This window comes from Salvelinus fontinalis, chromosome 13, assembly GCF_029448725.1.
Source record: "Salvelinus fontinalis isolate EN_2023a chromosome 13, ASM2944872v1, whole genome shotgun sequence".
NCBI lineage: Eukaryota > Metazoa > Chordata > Actinopteri > Salmoniformes > Salmonidae > Salvelinus > Salvelinus fontinalis.
The window spans coordinates 30,699,807-30,721,809 of record NC_074677.1 but is presented as its reverse complement, the minus strand read 5'-3'; the positions used below and the strand labels follow the sequence as shown (position 1 = coordinate 30,721,809).

The 22,003-nt window shown below is 39.4% G+C and overlaps 1 protein-coding gene across 1 annotated transcript in view; it reads left to right on the top strand.

The window, feature by feature from the left end:
- The window catches only part of LOC129868431 (probable ATP-dependent RNA helicase DDX10), a 69,841-nt gene extending 48,516 nt beyond the window's left edge, over nucleotides 1-21,325 (top strand). Inside the window, exons 3-4 of the mRNA XM_055942396.1 lie at nucleotides 1,832-1,971; nucleotides 21,015-21,325. Coding sequence (XP_055798371.1) covers nucleotides 1,832-1,971; nucleotides 21,015-21,132 — 258 coding nt within the window. The 3' untranslated portion in view covers nucleotides 21,133-21,325. The remainder of the gene's footprint in view (nucleotides 1-1,831; nucleotides 1,972-21,014) is intronic.
- The last annotated feature ends 678 nt before the right edge of the window (nucleotides 21,326-22,003 follow it).

Here is a 22,003-nt window from a genome sequence, read left to right as displayed (position 1 = left end):
TCCCCAGTCCGCCTGGCCTTGCTGCTATTCCAGTTTCAGCTGTTCTGCCTGCGGTTATGGAACCGCCACCTGTCCCAGACCTGTTGTTTTTCAACTCTTAATGATCAGCTATGAAAAGCCAACTGAAAATTATTCATGATTATTATTTGACCATGCTTGTCACTTATGAACATTTTTGAACATCTTGGCATAGTTCTGTTATAATCTCCACCCGGCACAGCCAGAAGAGGACTGGCCACCCCTCATAGCCTGGTTCCTCTCTAGGTTTCTTCCTAGGTTTTGGCCTTTCTAGGGAGTTTTTCCTAGCCACCGTGCTTCTACACCTGCATTCTAGCTGTTTGGGGTTTTAGGCTGGGTTTCTGTACAGCACTTCGAGATATTATCTGATGTACGAAGGGCTATATAAAATAAAATTGATTGATTGATTGAATGCCCTTGCTGATGGTAGGCTTTGTTACTTTGGTCCCAGCTCTCTGCAGGTCATTCACTAGGTCCCCCCGTGTGGTTCAGGGATTTTTTCTCACCGTTCTTGTGATCATTTTGACCCCACGGGGTGAGATCTTGCGTGGAGCCCCAGATCGAGGGAGATTATCAGTGGTCTTGTATGTCTTCCATTTCCTAATAATTGCTCCCACAGTTGATTTCTTCAAACCAAGCTGCTTACCTATTGCAGATTCAGTCTTCCCAGCCTGGTGCAGGTCTACAATTTTGTTTCTGGTGTCCTTTGACAGCTCTTTGGTCTTGGCCATAGTGGAGTTTGGAGTGTGACTGTTTGAGGTTGTGGACAGGTGTCTTTTATACTGATAACCAGTTCAAACAGGTGCCATTAATACAGGTAACGAGTGGAGGACAGAGGAGCCTCTTAAAGAAGAAGTTACAGGTCTGTGAGAGCCAGAAATCATGCTTGTTTGTAGGTGACCAAATACTTATTTTCCACCATAATTTGCAAATAAATTCATTAAAAATCCTACAATGTGATTTTCTGGATTTTTTTTCTCATTTTGTCTGTCATAGTTGAAGTGTACCTATGATGAAAATTACAGGCCTCTCTCATCTTTTTAAGTTGGAGAACTTGCACAATTGGTGGCTGACTAAATACTTTTTTGCCCCACTGTAGGTTACATTGTGTGAGGGAGATCCACAGGTTATTAGTGACACACACACGAGCAGAGTTGTTTGGTGCCCCCGATTCGGTCTTTACGATGCTCACATTATTAGGGTTACCTTTCTGCCGGTCTCTGTAAAACTCAATATCGAGCTGCGTTTATCTTTCTCCATCTTCTTTTAACCTACTCCTGCACCAGGCAGTTGGAGTTTATTATCTTATACTGCTTTATATCCCTCTGGCTTTCGCTGTGAATACATTTTCATGCTATTATTTCTGTCCGCCCTGCAGTATTGCTACTTGCCAGCTTCAGACTTAGTATTATTGCTGAGTTCATATAGGGGTGTGATTTTAGTGTGGTTTGGCAAGCTTTCACCTTGTGAAAGATAGCTTCCAGTAATTGGGTACACTGACATCGGTACCAATACATTACTCTGTATGGGGAATTTGTTTCTCCTCCTTGCCATGTTAATTCATCTATTCATTGATTGTATTGCCAATGCCAAGTGAAGCTGTTGACATCGCATGCAACTTGTGATTTTCCCACTCACCATTTACATCAGTACCTTTTGATGTGTAAATTATTCGGTCAGTAAGAGCTTTTTCAAGACATCTGGCGCAACATTCATCGGGTTTCATATAGTCTTAGCACAATTGGTTGATTTCCTTATTGAATCCAACACCTGAGGTATTTGAAGTAACTGTATTTTGTCCCGTTTGTCCCAGGAGCAGAAGTCCGGTGAGGAAGATGAAGAGGAGGTGGTAGCGTACCTGGACGGTGCCGATGGAGAGGAGTTTGACCCCAGCACGCTTCCCGACCCGGACAAACTATGCTCTGACTCAGAGGAAGATGATGACCAGAGCAGGTAAAAACTATAGGCTACTGCTACTACCAGCTAGTTTTTAGGCTGAAACTGAATGTATGATAGACTAAAATCTCCAGCCCGGGCATTTAAAATCACTTGACAATGCAGCCCCTACCCATAACGATTTTGTGACTAGAAGATCTGAAAGAGCAGGCATCAATTCGACCAAGCCTAGATGTTTGGATATCACTGTTACATGTCCAATCCTTTAAAAACTACCAGACAGACTCGAGAAGCCATGGGCTTGTGATCCAGCAATGGTCTGACATTTCTCAAGAAATCCATATTGGAAAACAATGAGCTGCTCAGCATTATTGGACCAGCAGTGTGTTGTAGCGAGGGTTGTTTCCTTCGAGCATTCCTAGAATCATTAGATTTTCAATGTTGTATCACTGCTCGTCTGCCTCGGGTTATTGGGATTTGGGGTGTAATTCTCTCAGGAGCAGAACTATACCCTTTCGAGGAGGGAGGACTCCCTTGTAGCCCGCTGGCCGAGGCATTGATCGCGGGGCGTGCGGCAGCTAGGCTATAAAGTGTGTAATTAGAGACAGATTAAAAGTGGCAGCCGAGGGTGAAGGGCAACACGGTCTCTCGCTACATGGCAATGCACCAAGGATTTAAAGGCAGAGATGCAGGCAGTACGAGGCTTCTGGTTTTCTGCTCCACGTCTTCCTCTCTTTTCTCAGTGTCTTAGGTGTCTATTCCGGTGTATTGTCTTTGTGCTCTCGCTCTCTGACTTGATTCTACTTAGCTTTCTCTGGCCCTTTTCCATTGGCTTCCTCACATACACTTCTTTCTCTCTCTGCCTCTCTCCCCTGTGTGTGGAGGAGTATGGAGGAGCAGGTGATGTTCATTCCATCTCCTCCTCCTCCATAAGCCCACTAGTCCATAGGGCTGGGGGCGAGAGCAGATTTATGCTCCCCCGGCGTTCACTGCATGACTACGCTTGCCCGTTACCACGGAGATCTACCACTAGCCTGCCTGCCTCTCTCACCGGGATGCTGGTTTATACCAAGGAGGGGTGTCTCAGAACACCACCACTTATTTATCACCCTCACATTGACACCTTCTACTACACCCCCCTCCTCTCTCTCCCCCTCCCTCCGTCTCTTTCCTCCAGTGTATATTAACACCACCTCCTAGTGCCTTCCCCTGGCAGATTTCCACACACCACTACTATCTGTAAGAGTACCCCCCCGTGCTGCTGGTTTATGGCCTGACCATTGTTACAGCGCACCAAGTATGTACTGTATCCATTCCATATCCCTGCTCAGTCCATCCATTCCTGTATTGGCCTATTCCTCTGACTCACTCCACTGATCATATCCTGTGGTGATGATGAATGACAGTGTAATTGACAGTCTCCCTGGCTGACGTAATCACTGAGTCATTTGATCGTGATCTCCAGGGCAACAGCCGGTGACATGAGTAGCAGCACCGTCAAGTATTTGGATGGATGGTTGTCCCCAGGACAGCTCTAAGGCCAATTGGCTGTACCTGGATATAGACGATCATTAGCATGCTGCTCGCTAACCATAGGGGTGCAATTGATTGATGCTCAGCCTTTAGCAGCACATATTACCCTCGTTTCTGACACTGTGTTAACTATGTGTTAACCTCCCTTCCATCTCCATTTACTCAAGCAAACAGCTAAATTACCTTTAAAAAACTGATTAAACAACATCTCATGGAACAGTGGGAACTGTGAAATGACAAAAACACACACACAGGCACTCTGACACACACAATCTACACCCACATTATTCTTTAGATGTATTATTTGTACAGTGCCCTCCTGATTTATTGGCACCCTAGGTAAATACTGTATGAACAAAGAAGGCTGTGAGGTTATTTATCAACTTGATTTACTCAAAATATCATATGAATCTAACCTCTTAATTGAGTTAAAATTGTTAAAAGAAAAACCTTCGTCATCAATAAATCATTATTTTATTCAAAAACATACATGTCACTATTATTGGCACCACAGCATTTAGTATTTTGTGCACCCACCCTTTGCCAAGATAACAGATCTGAGTCATCTGCAATAATGTTTGATGAGGTTGGAGGACACAAAGGAAGGGATTTTTCACATCCTGACCATAGAGAGCCCTTATTTTCTATGGTAGAGTAGGTCAGGGCGTGACTGGGGGTAAGTCTAGTTTATTATTTCTATGTGTGGTTCTAGTTTTGTTTTTCTATGTTGGTGATTTTGTATGATTCCCAATTAGAGGCAGCTGGTAATGGTTGTCTCTAATTGGGGATCATATTTAGGTAGCCTTTTTTCCACCTGTGGTTTGTGGGATATTGTTTATGTGAGGTTGCATGTTAGCACTCCGTTGTCGTCACGTTTCGTTTAGTCTTTATTGTTTTGTTGTGTGGTTCATTTATTTCTAATAAAAGATGTGGAACCGAGATCACGCTGCACGTTGGTCCGAGTACGCTTCCAACGATCGTGACAGGATTTGAGATCATTCCTCCATACCGAAACTAGGGCTAGGCGGTATACTGTATTTTGCGATATACCGGTATTGATACACGGACCGGTTTGGGTTTTTACTTGACCTTCTGTAACGGTATTTGAATGTTTAGTTTGTTAATATGCCGTGTGTAACATCCATTTTTATAGTTTACTTCGCTACTTGAGTCATCTCTTCTCTCTCCATGCTGCTTTCCACACAGACCTAGCCGCCCCCTGTCACTCAAGGAGCGCATTTGTTGTTCCTCGACCAGGAGACACTTGCGTTCAGTCTGCATGGTAAATGCCGCACATGCAACAATGTTGATGACAATGGTGTTGTTTTCACTTCACTTCTTAATAAATCCACTAGCATTCTATAATTACACTTAGTTTGTAAGAAACACTTCTGCAAACAGCTAGTTTGTCTTTTCTTAGCAAGTTGAGCCTAAATCTTGTTAGCTGCTAATGATATTAGCTAGTTAGTTAGCTATACATGTCAGAGCAAACGTAATTAGCTATACAGCCTGATAAAACCATTGATGGTGTAGACCTAAATCAGCATGTTGTTTGTGTAACAGTATTTAATACATCAAACAGGAATATGCAAAGCATGAATAGGTTAGCTACATGAAGTAGTTAAGAGAGAACTTTCAATGTACCCAAAGATTATAGGATCCCCTAGGAAACACTTATTAACTTCTTCTGGCTGCAGGGGCAGTATTGAGTAGCTCTGATAAAAGGTGCCCATTTCAAACGGCCTCGTACTCAATTCTTGCTCGTACAATATGCATATTATTATTACTATTGGATAGAAAACACTCTAAAACCGTTTGAATTATATCTGTGAGTAAAACAGAACTCATTTGGCACAAACTTCCTGACCAGGAAGTGGAAAATCTGAAATCGATGCTCTGTTCTAGGTCCTGCCTATAAATGGGCATGATACGTATTAGTATACATGCACGTCATACACCTTCCCCTAGATGTCAAGAGGCAGTGAGAGAAGAAATGGAGTGTTTATCTTGGTCTGAGTTGGAATAAATCCTCTTGGAATGACGTGTCACCCATTTCCTGTTTTCTGGAAAGCGCGAGGTTGGACCTGGAATTGCCTTCTGAAAGCTGTCGTTATAGGCGACTACTATCTCCGGCTTTGATTTTATTTGATACATGTGACAATATCATCGTAAAGTATGTTTTTTCAATATAGTTTTATTAGACTATTGAAATTTATTTGGGACGTTAGGCGTGTTGCGTTGTGTGCCTTTGTTCAGGAAGGAGAGCTTCGCGCTACTTGGCTAGTGCGCTTGCTAATTCAAGAGGGAAAAAGGACGTTCTAAATCCAAACACAATACGATTGTTCTTTACAAAGGACCTCTTGTACAACATTCTGATGGAAGCTCATCAAAAGTAGGACCCATTTTATGATGCTATTTCATATATCTGTCAAACTGTGTACTATTAGTTTTGCGCCCAGGTTTTAGGCACTCGCTCGCCATAACGTAAGCCTTATGTCGTAATGAAGTTATTTTTAGAATTCTAACACGGCGATTGCATTAAGAACTAGTGTATCTATCATTTCCTATACAACATGTATTTTTTAGTTGTGTTTATGAATAGCTATTTGGTCAGAATATGTGTCAGAAAAAGTGTCAGAAAAATATCCGGACGTTGTGGGAAAAGGTAGCTACGTTAGCACTTTTTATATAACGCTATAACGCTATATTGTGTTTTCGCTGTAAAACACTTAAGAAATCGGAAATATTGTCTGGAATCACAAGATGCCTGTCTTTCATTTGCTGTACACTATGTATTTTTCAGAAATGTTTTATGATGAGTATTTAGGTGTTTGACGTTGGTGTCTGTAATTATTCTGTCTGCTTTCGGTGCAATTTCTGATTGAAGCTGCAATGTAAACTATGATTTATACCATAAATATGCACATTTTTCGAACAAAACATAGATTTATTGAATAACATGTTATAAGACTGTCATCTGATGAAGTTGTTTGTTGGTTAGTTTGGTTGGTTCTTGGTTAGTTGGGTTGGCTTTGTGCATGCTACCTGTGCTGTGAAAAATGTCTGTCCTTTTTTGTATTTGGTGGTGAGCTAACATAAATATACGTGCTGTTTTCGCTGTAAAACATTTAAAAAATCAGACATGTTGGCTGGATTCATGAGATGTGTACCTTTCATTTGCTGTATTGGACTTGTTAATGTGTGAAAGTTAAATATTTCAAAAAAATATTTTTTGAATTTCGCGCCCTGCACTTGAAGTGGATGTTGTCATATTGATCTCGACTTAGGGCTTGCAGCCAGAAGAAGTTGACACTGGTTCCTAAAAAAAGAGGAAAAAAATAACACTTTGGTTCCTACCCTGTCAAAATAACTCCTCCCTGGCGTTTTCATTCGTTGTCATGTCAAACAACACTGTATTCTAACTATTTATTTAGAATAATCATCCTATTTCCCGATTCCAACTAGTGATGCACCGATATTACATTTTTGGCCGATACCGATATCCGATGTTTTCCTTGCCAAAAAAAATGTATTCCGATAACTGATATTTACAATTTTAGCGGCCTTTTAAGCATTCTAGTGCAGTTAAATAGTTAGACGACTGCGTGTGTCTGTGTTAAGGCACTGCATCTCAGTGCAAGAGGCGTCACTACAGTTCCTGATTCGAATCCAGGCTGTATCACATCCGGCTGTGATTGGGAGTACCATAGGGCGGTGCACAATTGGCCCAGTGTCGTCCGGGTTTGGCCAGGGTAGGCCGTCATTGTAAATAAGAATCTGTTCTTAACTGACTTGCCTAGTTAAATAAAGGTTACACACACCACGCTGACCAAAAAGGTCTTTTGTTGGCATTTACGTATGTCCCCATTACCAGTAAAACGTAATCAAAACGTATTTATTTCACTTACTTGCTGTGCTGTTTCGTTGTTCATTTGTTCAGTCGTTTCATTCTCAAACAGGATTTCTATGGAACGTCGTTTGGGTCTTTCCGTGTCAAACAATATACATTTAACGCGTTACTTAATTTTTTGCGTAGTTATTACACATTGATTACACTATCACTCGTATTTCATGTCACAATGATTCATCGATACGTATGCTATGATGCTGGTAAAGTTGTCTCGAGCACCTACAGTGCTGGTCATAAAAAAAGCTAGCTAGGTCATGGATGCAAACAATGTTCTTCCCCAAAAACATACCAAACGACATATGTTTCAGTGGCTATAGTTAGTTAGCTAACTATATAGCTAGGTGTCATCATCTAAAATAACCTTAATTTATAAGACAGTTATTTGATTTAATGGTGGTCGGAACCATCTATGTGAAGCTAGCCACAATAAGGATTAGCAACAATAGTGGACTTTGCAGTTAGCCTTCAGAATACAAGTATGTCATTGACAGTGACGCAAATGAATACAAATAGTATAATTATTCCATAATTGAATAGATCATGCTAAACGAGGTTGGAATGTTATATAAAATCAACAAAAGACAATATTTTGTTAATTTGACAAAAATCTGTTAATCACACTGGATGTATTATACTTAGAATTGTATTGGGGGCATACTTACTTCACTGTACAGCCTTACCTATGGATTTTGGATCAATGACATGGGGTATCAGTCTACTCAGTGACACCCAGATAACATTAGCATTGTAGCTCTTATTGCGGGGCTGTGAATTAAGCCACATTTATTGTCAACCTATGTGTATTGAACACTATTCCCGAGGAAAAACAATACTGAGTGGATGTTTTGGAGTCTGACAACTCTGAGGATGACTTTGGGGGGAAAATATCTAGGGTATTGAGTAGACTGATACCCCATTTCATTGATACCCAATCTGTAGGTAAAGCTGTACAGTGAAATATGAATGTCAATACACACAACAGGCTGACTGGGGAGGTGATTTCACACACTGTCACAGTCCTGCGATAAGCTCTACAACACTAATATTTGCGTAAACTCTTCACAGTTGTGTTCTGTGGGTGTCATTGATACCCCCATTTCATTGCTTCACATTATCTAGTCTAAATATGGCATGATTCCACCAATTGTAACCTTCTGCATCACTTTCAGGGGTACTTTTATTTTGAAGGCAAACCGCAAATTCCACTATTGTGCCTAATCCTTATTGTGGCTAGCTTCACAACATAAGACGGTCAGGTTGAGCTTCACTAGCCAGATGAAGCTTGCTGGCTGCTTATAACGTTAGCTTTGGGCAACAGGGTTAAGTAGCTGGCTAGCTATTTATCTTCATGAACTGAAGCTAAATTTCAATAGGTGAACAACAAGTGGCAACCTAGCTAATACTTACAAGGATTGACGGCGGACGTAAAGGTAAAGTAAAGGTAATGGCGGACTGAACGAAGTTATGTTAAGCACCTCAAGATAAAACATAATATTCGAAATATCTGCTAAATAGACTAAAATATTAGCACTACATAATCTGGTGAGTGATAAACCTTCAATCTGGATAATAACACAAAACAAATCCTAAGACTAGAGACATTTATCGTCAAATATTACGAACACAGACAACAACCAAACATGACGGAGAATAAGACAGGGGAACCGTTTACAAAACGCAAGCGAGATTCTTCGACAGATACTGACGATTTAATATTCTCACCACCGGGAATGGTAAAGGTCGAAACTGATCTGTTAAAATCAATAAATGACAAATTGGGTTTACTTGAATTACTTAGTAAGGATATAAAAGAGTTAAAGGCAAGCCTAGAGATGAGTGATGAAAAAGCTGCGACATTGGAGAAGGAAACACGCGCTAAAAGGGACAGTCAATAAGATTCAAACCGAAATGAATGGAATTAAAAAAGAGAACATCGTTCTGAAGGAAGCCTTACTGGAGATTCAAACTAGATCCATGAGAGAGAATTTGGTACTTACAGGTATCCAAGAAAAAGAAGGAGAAGTTCCTGAATCTATAGTTAGAGAGTTCCTCCGTACAGCGCTTCAGATTCCATGCGAAGTTGTCGACAAAATCCAACTTGAACGTGTTCACCGCTTCGGACAGAGAGGGCAGAGGTACGAATGCCCAATCGTTGTAAAATTTGCTTCATTTAAAGATAAAATAATGGTTAAAAGCCTAGGTAAAAGACTTGCTGGGACCAAAATTGGCATGAATGATCAGTTTCCGAAAGAAATTGCAGAACGGCGCAAAGTTCTGTATCCAATTTTCAAAGAAAACAGATTAAAAGCGAAACGAGTAGCTCTCGTCGTTGATAAACTATATATTGATAACCAGTTGTTCAGAGACACAAAGACTACTCCATGGTTATTTTAAAATTTACAAAATTCTCATAGACGAGGAAAATAAACACAATTCAAGCCCGGTTACTGATTGTAACAATACAACAAAAAATATAGCTTTTTTATAAATCTTCACATATAACTAATTGAACACACAAGCACTATTTTTACACAGTGAAGATGGAAACTAAGTAAACAGAAGGCACAGTATGTGTGGATGGTATGGTTTGTGTTTATTTTATTTTTTATCTTATTTGTTATGTTTGGAAAGTTGAGTGAGTAATGAAATGGTTGCATATCCCAGAGCCAATGTATTGCTGTGAGCCGGGTATGAGAGGGCTTTCAATGTTGTTCAGATGATGGATATACTTTTATAATGAATTATACGTCTTATTTATTTATTGTCCTATCATGGAAAACTACATTTTTTTTATCTTAATAAATTATATCTAATTATTATCCTATTTTAATGGTACTGTCTATGGCCCTATACCCTAGACACCCACCTGAATGACCCAGATATTAAGGAGAAGTCCCTAACTGTTTTATGTGCTCGCTGTAAGCGGTCTATATGCAGCTAAAATGAGGTCAGAGACCAAGAGCAGCACTGCCCCCTCAAGATTCTGAGCCTGCTTGGCAGGGTTGGTCCTGCAAAGCCAAAGCCCCCTAAAGGGAGAGGAAAATATACAAGGAATTTCTCAAAGCTGCTAATGAGAACCTTGACGACCTTGTACCTAGCCGGTGGGGATTCCGGTGGGGTACCCCCACCCAGGCAGTGGCAGTGCTGGCAACACTAGCTGCAGTAACCCATGGGGAGGGGGTCACACTCGGACATTCAGAGAGGGGGTATATTATTGTGGCCCTGGTGGCACAGAATCAAGGTCGGACTGCATGGAGATGCGTGGGGACATGGTCATGACTGGTGGCCGTATTGTGGGTGTTTTGTTTTTTTTCAGGAATAGGGTGTACATTTGACGGCCATTATCTAGGATATGACAATGGTAAATAAATTTCAATTTTTGCTTATTTTTTTGCGCGGTCTTGCAGGCCTTCTCATGCAGCTGCAACTGCAATGGCATTTGGAAATCATGACCCATCTTGAGTTGGGCTCTGGGATGGTGCAACTGTTGAGAAAGTGAGCTTATGGTTGTGTGGGGGTAAGGGCTGAGTGTGTATGTGTGTATCCCACAACTGTTGCGAAAGAAGAAGTAAAAGATGTAAGGTACAATAGAGGATGATCCACAGCTATATATAATACAAATCGAGGTGACGGCAATGGAAATGCATATGGCAATTGATTTACTTCAATTCGGTAAATGGAACTGTATGCTCTTTTCAAAGAATGGATCCCAGTCGGTTCAGGGCTATGGGATACAGGGGGTCGAGGGTGGTCTGCCGGGCATTGGGATGACAAGCCATCTCGAGATGAGGCCTTTTAGCGGGTGGAATAGTAGGGACCAATTGGAGGTTTACTTAGTAGAAATGCAAATATCATGGTACAACTATATAGACACTCAATCATTATGTTACTTTTTAATAGTACGTTTACAAAAATATATTCTGATTAAAAGAATGAAAGGTGTGTCTCATGGTAAGTGGTGAAATAAGTATAGCCAGTTACAATTGTAATGGCTTAGCAGATAATAAGAAAAGACGATCAATATTTACCTGGCTAAAAGAGAAGGATTATAATATTTATTGTTTACAGGAAACCCATTCAACAGTTTTAGATGAAGTTTTGTGGAAAAAGAACTGGGTGGGCAAAATATATTTCTCCCATGGGCAAAGAAATTCAAAAGGGGTGATGATCTTAATTAACAATAATTTTGATCCAAATGTGCAAATTGTCCAAACAGATCCTCAAGGTAGATGGATTATTTTAAATATGTTATTGGACAATAAACAAATATGGCTTGTTAACCTATACGGTCCGAATAATGATGATCCAAGCTTCTTTGAAAATATATATAAGAACTTATCAACTCTACAAGCAACACTAGACTCTATTATTATAATGGGAGATTTTAATACGGTCTTAAATAGCTCTATAGACCGGAAAGGAAATCACACTACAAATTATCACCCTCAGGCACTTAAGGAAATCATGAATGTCATGGATATATTGGAATTAGTGGATATATGGAGACTTAAATACCCTGATTTAGTGAGATATACATGGCGGAGGCTGAATCAAGCTAGTCGTCTTGACTACTTTCTTATTCCATTCTCTCTGGCACCAAAAGTTTAAAAAGTGTTGATAGGGGATAGAATGCGGTCGGATCATCACATAATTGGCATATATATTTCTCTTACAGAATTTCCACGTGGGCGAGGATATTGGAAATTTAATCAAAGTCTACTAGATGATAAATTGTTTAGAACTAGGACAGAAGATTTTATAACTGACTTTTTCAGACATAACATAGGTACAGCAGATCCCCTTATTGTATGGGACACTTTTAAGTGTGCCTTTAGAGGCCATGCAATTCAGTACTCATCTATAAAACAAAAGCAATTTAGATCAAAAGAGTCCATATTAACAAAGGAAATTGAAGGACTAACAGTACAGTTAGATAGCAATAAAAACGGTACCATAGAGGCACAGAATAATTTAGAGGAAAAACAAAAAGAAATGGAGGAACTTATTCAAGAAAGATCCAGTGTAATATATTATAAAAATAAAGCGAACTGGATGGAATATGGGGAAAAATGCACCAAATTCTTTTTCAATCTTCAATATAGAAATGCTACCAAAAAAAATGTATTAAAACTTGTGACAAATGATGGAGTCACGCATGATTCACCAAATGATATTTTGAAAGAGGAAGTAAAGTACTTTAAGAATATGTTTTCGTTTCAGGCTCCTCCATCTCCACTAACTGAAACTAATTGTATGGATTTTTTTCCTATTAATAATGTAAAATTAACATCTGAACAGAAAGACTCATGTGAAGGCCAAATTACAGAGGAGGAACTGCTTGTTGCAATTGGGGCCTTTAAAGATGGGAAAACTCCAGGGCTGGATGGCATACCAGTGGAAGTATACAAAACGTTTTTTGATATACTCAAAGGACCATTATTAACTTGTTTTAACCACTCCTATATAAATGGTAGATTATCAGACACACAGCAAGAAGGTCTGATATCGTTATTACTGAAACAGGACCCAAGTGGTATATATAAAGATCCAGTCCAATTAAAAAATTGGAGACCTCTTACACTTCAGTGTTGTGATGCAAAAATCCTAGCAAAATGCTTGGCGCATAGAATAAAAAAAGTTTTGTCAGATATTATTCATCCTAATCAGACAGGTTTTTTACATGGACGATACATTGGAGATAATATAAGGCAAGTACTGGAAACAATAGAACACTATGAGATATCGGGGACACCAGGCCTGGTTTTCATAGCTGATTTTGAAAAGGCTTTTGATAAAGTACGACTGGAGTTTATATATAAATGCCTAGAATATTTCAATTTTGGGGAATCTCTTATAAAATGGGTTAAAATTATGTATAGTAACCCTAGGTGTAAAATAGTAAATAATGGCTACATCTCAGAAAGTTTTAAACTATCTAGAGGAGTAAAACAAGGTTGTCCACTATCGGCATATCTATTTATTATTGCCATCGAAATGTTAGCTGTTAAAATTAGATCAAACATTAATATTAAAGGATTAGAAATCCATGGCTTAAAAACTAAGGTGTCATTGTACGCTGATGATTCATGTTTTCTTTTAAAACCACAACTAGAGTCTCTCCAGGGCCTCATAGAGGATCTAGATACCTTTGCTATCCTCTCTGGATTAAAACCAAATTATGATAAATGTACCATATTACGTATTGGATCACTAAAAAATACACATTTTATATTGCCATGTAGTTTACCAATTAAATGGTCTGACGGAGATGTGGACATACTCGGTATAAAAATCCCAAAAGAAAGAAATGATCTCACTCCAATAAATTTTTATAGAAAGTTAGCAAAAATAGATAAGATCTTGCTACCATGGAAAGGAAAATACCTGTCTATTTGTGGAAAAATCACCCTAATTAACTCTTTAGTCGTATCACAGTTTACCTATTTGCTTATGGTTTTGCCTACACCTAGTGACCTGTTTTTTAAATTATATGAACAAAAAATATTCAATTTTATTTGGAACGGCAAGCCAGATAAAATTAAAAGGGCCTATTTATATAACGAATATGAATTCGGAGGGCAGAAATTATTAAATATTAAAGCATTAGACCTCTCACTAAAGGCATCGGTCATACAAAAGTTATACTTAAATCCAAACTGGTTCTCTAGTAAACTGGTACGAATGTCTCATCCTATGTTCAAGAAGGGCCTTTTTCCCTTTATTCAGATTACACCTGCTCATTTTCGGTTGTTTGAAAAGGAAATGATCTCCAAAATATCCTTATTCTTTAAACAAGCCTTAGAAAGTTGGTTGCAATTTCAGTTTAATCCACCTGAAAGGACGGAACAAATAGTACAACAAATATTGTGGTTAAATTCAAATATAATAATTGATAAAAAAACTGTATTTATCGAAGAAATGTTTAAAAAAGGTATAATTTTTGTGAATGATATCATAAATAGGACTGGTGGAGTTATGTCACACATGCAGCTAACACAGACATATGGGAAAGTCTGCTCTACCCAAAATTACAACCAAAAGTAAGGAACTTGTATGTCGGCCCTGTATTAAAGAACAAAAATGGTTAAAGAAAAGTGTGATAAATAAAAACATATACCAATTTCATTTAAGGACCAAAAAACTAACAGCTGTGCCATACAAATTGCAAAATAGTTGGGAAGAGATTTTCGATGTACCCATTCCATGGCATATGGTTTATGAATTGATACGCAAAACAACGCCGGATTCAAAACTTCGAATTTTTCAATATAAATTACTGTACAAAATTCTTGCAACTAATAGAATGTTATATATATGGGGTATACAATCTTCCCAGCTCTGCAGATTCTGTTGTGAGGAGGCAGAGTCATTAGATCATTTATTTTGGTATTGTCCATATGTAGCTCGTTTTTGGTCACAGGTCCAGGAATGGCTGAAGAATTGCAACATTTGCCTAAAACTAACGCTACAGATAGCAATACTGGGGGATTTGAAAAGCCATAGTCAATCAATCAATAATATAATAATTATTTTGGCAAAGATGTTTATTTTTAATTTACAATCTGTAGAAGCTATGAGAACAGGAAGGTTCAGGTCTTTTGTGAAGCATCACAGCACAGTTGAGAAATGTATGGCAAATAGAAATCCGAAATGGATGATGTTGGAAGATAGATGGGAGGGGTTGGGTGGAGCTGAAGGGTGGGACTAATAACAAGATAAACAATATAGGGCATACGGGATCTGTGAAATGTGTATAGGTGCGGAGCTTTTGTGAAATAGCACAGTTACAAGTGGAAATAAAATTGGATGGACAACAGAAATAGAGGAAGGACTAAGAACAAATAAGAGAGAACTATTGTAAAGTGGACTGTGTCTGTAAGATAGGTATAAGATGTAGAAATTGAAGGTAAAAGCAGAAGTGTTTATAAGTTTACTCCAATTGGGGGATTGGTGGTAGGGTCGCGGGGAATAATAATAAAGGCATATTCTTTAAAAAAGTATGTATGTCTATATAGGTATGTGTATGTATATATGTGTATATGTATGCATACGTGTATGGATATATATATTTACCCAAAAAAATATGGGGGAATGGAAATGATGCAGACAATTACATTGGAAGCAACATTCTTTCCGCAATACTAAGCTGATCCACCCCTAAAAAAGAAAAAAAAAAAGAAAAGAAAAAATATATATATATAATAAAATACTTACAAGGATTCCTAAATCATTACTAAGAATAGTGAAAATGACTGCAGTTTCTACTGGTCATTGTTTTCAGGCTGGTTGTATTTGTGCTTGCTAGGTACCAAGCTAAAGCTAGCTAGCTACCCAGAAGTTGCAGACAAACAAATAATGCTTTATTACCAACGCAGTACTGTAAATACATTGTTCGTGGCTGGTGTTTGATTGTTTACACACTTTTTTGTACAGCTTTAACAGTGCTACTGGTAGTGGTGCTTGGCTTGCACGTGCAAATTCAGAACACACAATATTCTATAATAAAACGGTGTTATTTAACGCGTCAAGTCGTGTTATTGTCAAATAGTTATTTGACGTGTATCTTTTTTGACACGCAAAGACCCAAGCAGCGTTCCATAGTATGTCATGAAGCTAATAGCAGTGACGCTGTTACTGTGTAACTCCGGTACGGCAACATCTGAAGAATAGCGCACTTGGTAAAGTCAGTGTGTACCGGTGCTCGACCAGTCGCGAAAGCCAACATCACCCACAACAGAGAACGGTTGATTGTTAAGGGCAATGAATTCCATTATCTTGGCTTTAATGGATTTCGCCTTTTGAGTTGTGTCGCTGAAATCTTCTTACTCTTTCAAATGACTGCTTGACATGTTGAATGCTCGATCCACACAGCAGACATTGTGGGCTAGGAATGCTGTGTTGCACGTGTTGCGCAACATTTTACGTGGCGTCATTGCGTCATGTACCTACCTTTATATAGGTATGCACGTCAGCTTTGACATTGGTATTAAACTAGACATCGTGCTGTTACCCATGTTGGCATTTTTAGCTAATATCGTCCGATTCCAGTATGTTCACCGATATATCGTGCATCCCTAATTCCAACAGTTCACCCAAGTGTTTTGCTCTAAATCACATGTCAAATCGCAATTGCAACATTTGGTTAAAAATAAGGCCTAGATTGTTTCCCCATATTGTGCAGCCCTACGTGGCAGTGTGGAAATTCTCAAATGAGTGCAGGAAATGCAGAAATTTATAAAATTGATAAATTATTTTTGGTTGAATTGAACAGCTGCTGCTTTGGCAAAAGCTACTGGGGATCCAAATAAACCAACCAATACACATACCCGGAATTTGACTTGGTGAATAGTTGCTACCATCGATAGACAATGTACAAACAGAATACAGAAACTTAATCAACATACGGAATATACAATATAAATACAGAAAACATACAACTCTGGAGTATAAGCTGATAAGCTGTGAGGATATAAGGTCAGGCGAGTTACTTTTAACAGTAACCTTGCCAACCACAAACATATAGACAAGTGAATTCTCTTGACAGTCTTTCTGCTAACAAGAAAGAGGAGTAATTTCACCCAAAGTAAAAAGGGGAAAACCAGTGGTACATTTGTCTTGCTTTGCTGTTTTTTAGTGCTGACAGGGTGGTTCTCTCTAACCTTAGCCCATGGTGAACACAACCTGAGCCCAAATTAAGAACTTAGTTTGTAGAAAATCTGTTTGGTGCACATAGTAAGAACATTAGATGTTGGGGAATCATCCCACCTGATCGGAATAAATTATGTTTGCAACCCAACTTAAGCCATGACTGACGTGAGGGCCATAACATATGAAACATTCCCTCTTATCAGTTGTTAACCCCATTCCAGTCTATACATTATATACCACCATATACAGTTATGTGTGCATCCACTGGAGAAAAGCCTTAAATGATTCAACAGACTTAAGCCTTGTTCACACTGCAAGACAAATCTGTTTTGGAGTACTGACAGTCCAAACAGCAAGTTACAAGTGACCAAATCAAATTTGTGTGTGTTCAGACAGCAGTTCAGACAGCATTTGTTGACATGGCTATGCTAGTTGTCATAGTAACGATGGGTGTGTGCACAATGGTGTAGGCTGATTGGTGGTGGTGTGCTCGTGCTTCCCATCACTCAGAAGTTTATGTAGCAAACAAAGGTGACGACAACGCCTGCATGAACGTTTCTCAATGTTCAAAATCATAGTGTAAGAACACTTTTTTTTAAGCCTCAAAGGATATGATTATCCAACCTTCAAAACAAGTCCTTTTTGGCTAGCCAAGGCAGTCAACTAGCTAGCCAAGGCAGTCAACTAGCTAGCCAAGGCAGTCAACTAGCTAGCCAAGGCAGTCAACTAGCTAGCCAAGGCAGTCAACTAGCTAGCCAAGGCAGTCAACTAGCTAGCTGGGTAGCTGTTTAGCTTTCTAGCACGTCCACTCATTTGTTTGTAAACAATTAACTAGCTAATTAGCTACCACATGTTCTTGTCAAACTGTCAACAGAATAGCTACGATGGTGGTGTGAAATGTGTGTTGAAATATCTGATTCCATGTGCTTTTTGGCTGTTCAGACTGCAGGACAAATAAGATATACATTATTTTAAATACATGGGAACTGGTTAATAATATCCTTTTATGTTCCGAGGCCATCAAAGTGCCTATGTAAGGCACTGTCACTCAAACTTCTCCTTCCAGTGTCGTCCTGCCATCTAGTTTTCTAGGGTTGTTAAGGATACTATAGTTATTATTGTATGTTTCACATTGGATTTATTATTAACAAAAAGTTAAGACATGTTTTGAAGTCTGGTGCCACTCCACACACAAGCTTGTTAGCAAGCTCTGGTCCAGGGTGTTGAGCTAGCCTCGGCGTTGAGCCAACTCTCGGATGTTTAAAGTTACTCTATATTAGTCGCTCCTCCGTAGCTACACTGAACAAAAATATAAACGCAACATGAAAAGTGTTGGTCACATGTTTCACGAGCTCAAATGAAAGATTCCCAAAATGTACCTTCCTCTCAAATCTTTTTTCTCTAAAATGTTGTTCTCAAATTTGTTTACATCCCTGTTAGTGAGCATTACTTCTTTCGAGATAATCCAGCCACCTGACAGGTGTGGCATATCAAGAAGCTTATTAAACAGCATGATCATTACACAGGCGCACCTCGTGCTGGAAACAAAAGGTGGTAGATGGCAGACGCGTGTATGGCATTGTGTGGTCGAGCAGTTTGCTCATGTCAACGTTGTGAACAGAGTGCCGCATGGTTATGGTATGGGCAAGCATAAGCTGCGGACAATGAACACAATTACATTTTATGGATGGCAATTTGAATGCACGGAGATACCGTGACGAGATCCTAAGGCCCATTATTGTGCCATTCATTCACCGCTATCACCTCATGTTCCAGCATGATAACGTACCCCCATGTCGGAAGGATCTGTACATAATTCCTGGAAGCTGAAAATGTTCCAGGTCTTCCGTGGCCTGCATGCTCATTAGACATATCACTCATTGATCATATTTGGGATGCTCTGGATCGACGTGTACAATGGCGTGTTCCGGTTCCCGACAATATCCAGGAACTAAGCACAGCCATTGAAGAAGAGCTGGACAACATTCCACAGGCCACAATCAACAGCCTGATCAACTCAACGCAAAGGAGATGTCTAGCTGCATGAGGCAAATGGTGGTCACACCAAATAGTGACTGGTTTTCTGATCCACGCCCCTATTTGTTTTTTTGAAGTTATCTATGACCAACAGATGCACATCTGTATTCCCAGTCACGTGAAATCCATAGATTAGAGCCTGATGAATTTATTTCAATTGACTGATTTCCTGATATGAACTGTAACTCAGTAAGATCTTTGAAATTGTTTCATGTTGCGTTTATATTTTTGTTCAGTGTAGTTATCTAGCTAGCATATAATTATGCAATTCAGTAAAGTAATTATACGCCTACTAATATCCTAAACACTTTATAATGCATGTCATATCATGATGTTCAGAGCTTTAAGCCAAGCCTCCATGTCCACCCCCATCTCTCACTCACCCCACAAAATTTCAATCGCATCTCACACCCTACACTTGTCCATCAAGCTTGTAAACAAATAGCTTGCCTGGTCCATAGAAAGCTGCTCAATCTGCATTGACTGGTGGAATCATTTAATAAGCTAAATGAGCTAATTGTAAAAACTGTTGACTTAACAAGTTAAAAAAGGAATAGAAAGGAACAATATAAACCAGTACTTTTTCTGGTTTTAACCTGTTCACAACTTTATTATACAGGTCAGAACAGTGGAATGGAATGAAAATAAGGATGAGGAGTATTTCTGTCTCTAAAGCCCTTTTGTGGGGGAAAACTCATTCTTATTGGCTGGGCATATGCCCTCCCAGGCCCTGCCCAGTCATGTGAAATCCATAGATTAGGGCCTAGTGAATTGATTTAAATTGACTGATTTCCTTATATGAACTGTAACTCAGCAAAGTCGAAGAAATGTTTTATGTTGTGTTTTATATTTTTGTTCAGTATAGATTAAAATTGCAAACAACTTACTCTGGTCAGGTGGGACCATTCCCCAAATTCTCATGTTTTCACTATGTGCACCAAAAAGATTTTCTACAAACTAAGTTCTTCATTTGGGCTCAGGTTGTGTTCACCATGGGCTAAGGTTAGAGAGAACCACCCTGTTAGCACTAACAAACAGCAAAGCAAGACAAATGTACCACTGGTTTTCCCCTTTTTACTTTGGGTGAAATTACTCCTCTTTATGGCTAGCGGAAAGACTGTGTCAAGAAAATGCACTTGCCTGCATGTTTGTGGTTGGCAAGGTTACTTTAAAAGTAACGCATTATACATTAATTGGAAGAAACAGGCGAAACGAGGCGGTACCATCCAACAAAAGAATGCTTGTTTTATATTTCCGTTGCGAACCGTTTTCCTACAGTGTGCCCTAATGAATTGACCCCCAATGGGGTTCTGCATGCATGGTAGCCATTTTGTATTCCTAGTGCTCACCACCCAGCCCCTGAGCTGTGGAGTGTCAAGAATCAGAGGTGCAGATAATAGGAGAGACAGCACTATCGGCAATAACTGTGTTTCACTCTGCTTCCTGTTCACATGATAAATCATTCCCCACTCCCTTGATCCACACCAATTGACTTAATCAAAGTTAAGTTGTGTTCCCCAAGTTTTAGACTTTCTTTTTTCGGCTTATTTTTTCAATTAATCCAATTACGCCATTGCTGGTGTCTGATCATCCCGACACTGAGAGTCCTGGAGATTTCTTTAGAACTGCTTATTTCCAAGCCATCTCACAACTTTGAATAAAGAGAGCCAGCTATCTCCCCTATCAGATGAATATGAGACGGGTGCCTCTTTCCATCCCTCTCAATTACAAAGAATCTTGAGCAGCCTCATGCAATCAAATAGCTAGCAACATTGGAAGAATTTTAACCAAGGTACCTCCCAGGGTTGCAATCCTCTACCTCTGTCTTACACAGATCCCCATGAACCATGGTATGTCTCATAACACCTTTCTTTCAAAGCCATCTCCATAGACCGACCCTCAATATAAACTGCACTCCCATTGATGTGAGCTAAACTGATTGTTGAAACCTTTCTCCTCTCTTTGTTTAAAGCCCTGCTGCTGGGATGAGGAAGCGCAGCCTCAGTGACTGCAGCGATGACTCTGGTGAGGAAGAGACCAAGGCAACAGGCAGCTGCCAAGCCACTGGACACTGGCCTCTCTCTGGCTGAGGACGAAGAGCTGGTCCTGCATCTGCTAGGGAACCGGCGCTAGGGCTCGCGAAAGAGAGGACATTTACCAAACACTCTGTGTTATGGAGGATCCTCTTCAATGTCTTGTTGTCATTATTTGGATGTTCTCCACTATTTTGGGAAGATTAGAGATTTCCCAAACTGTCAAAATAAAACATACAATTTACTGTTACATGTGATTGTTTTACTGTAGTTACCTGTGCTTGTTTGGTAAAAAAAAAAAAAAGCTATTTAACATGGAAAAATATTGACAAGTGCTTTAGTTAGTACCTATCCACATACTGTTTTACTTTTCTGCTCAAGTGTTTCTCTTTGTTCTAAAATAACCTTTCAAGTACCCATCCATTTTATGACAAAGTAATATCACACAACCATTTCCTTGGCGTACGTGTTTCTCTGCATCTCTTTCCAAGTGATATCTATTGTAATATAATGGCATGGAACATACTGCACCCTGTCTGGAATGATTTGATTCTAGCTCGATGCAGGGGCCCCATTCACTTGGTTAAAGCCTGAAGCCCACTTTCATGTTTTTTTTTCACAGATGTAAATGACTTTGGCACATTCTAGAAGGAAATTAATGTATAATTCCTTCTAGCCCCTGTGGTCTCACCCGAGACATGCTCCACACACTACGAGGGGGGACTGGCAGGCTGACAGATGTACAGTACAAGTCAGAAGTTTGAACACACCTACTCATTCCATAGTTTTTCTTTATTTGTGCTATTTTCTACATTGTAGAATAATAGTGAAGACATCAAAACTATGAAATAACACATGGAATGATGTAGTAACCAAAAACGTGTTAAACAAATCAAAATATATTTGAGATTCTTCAAAGTAGCCACCC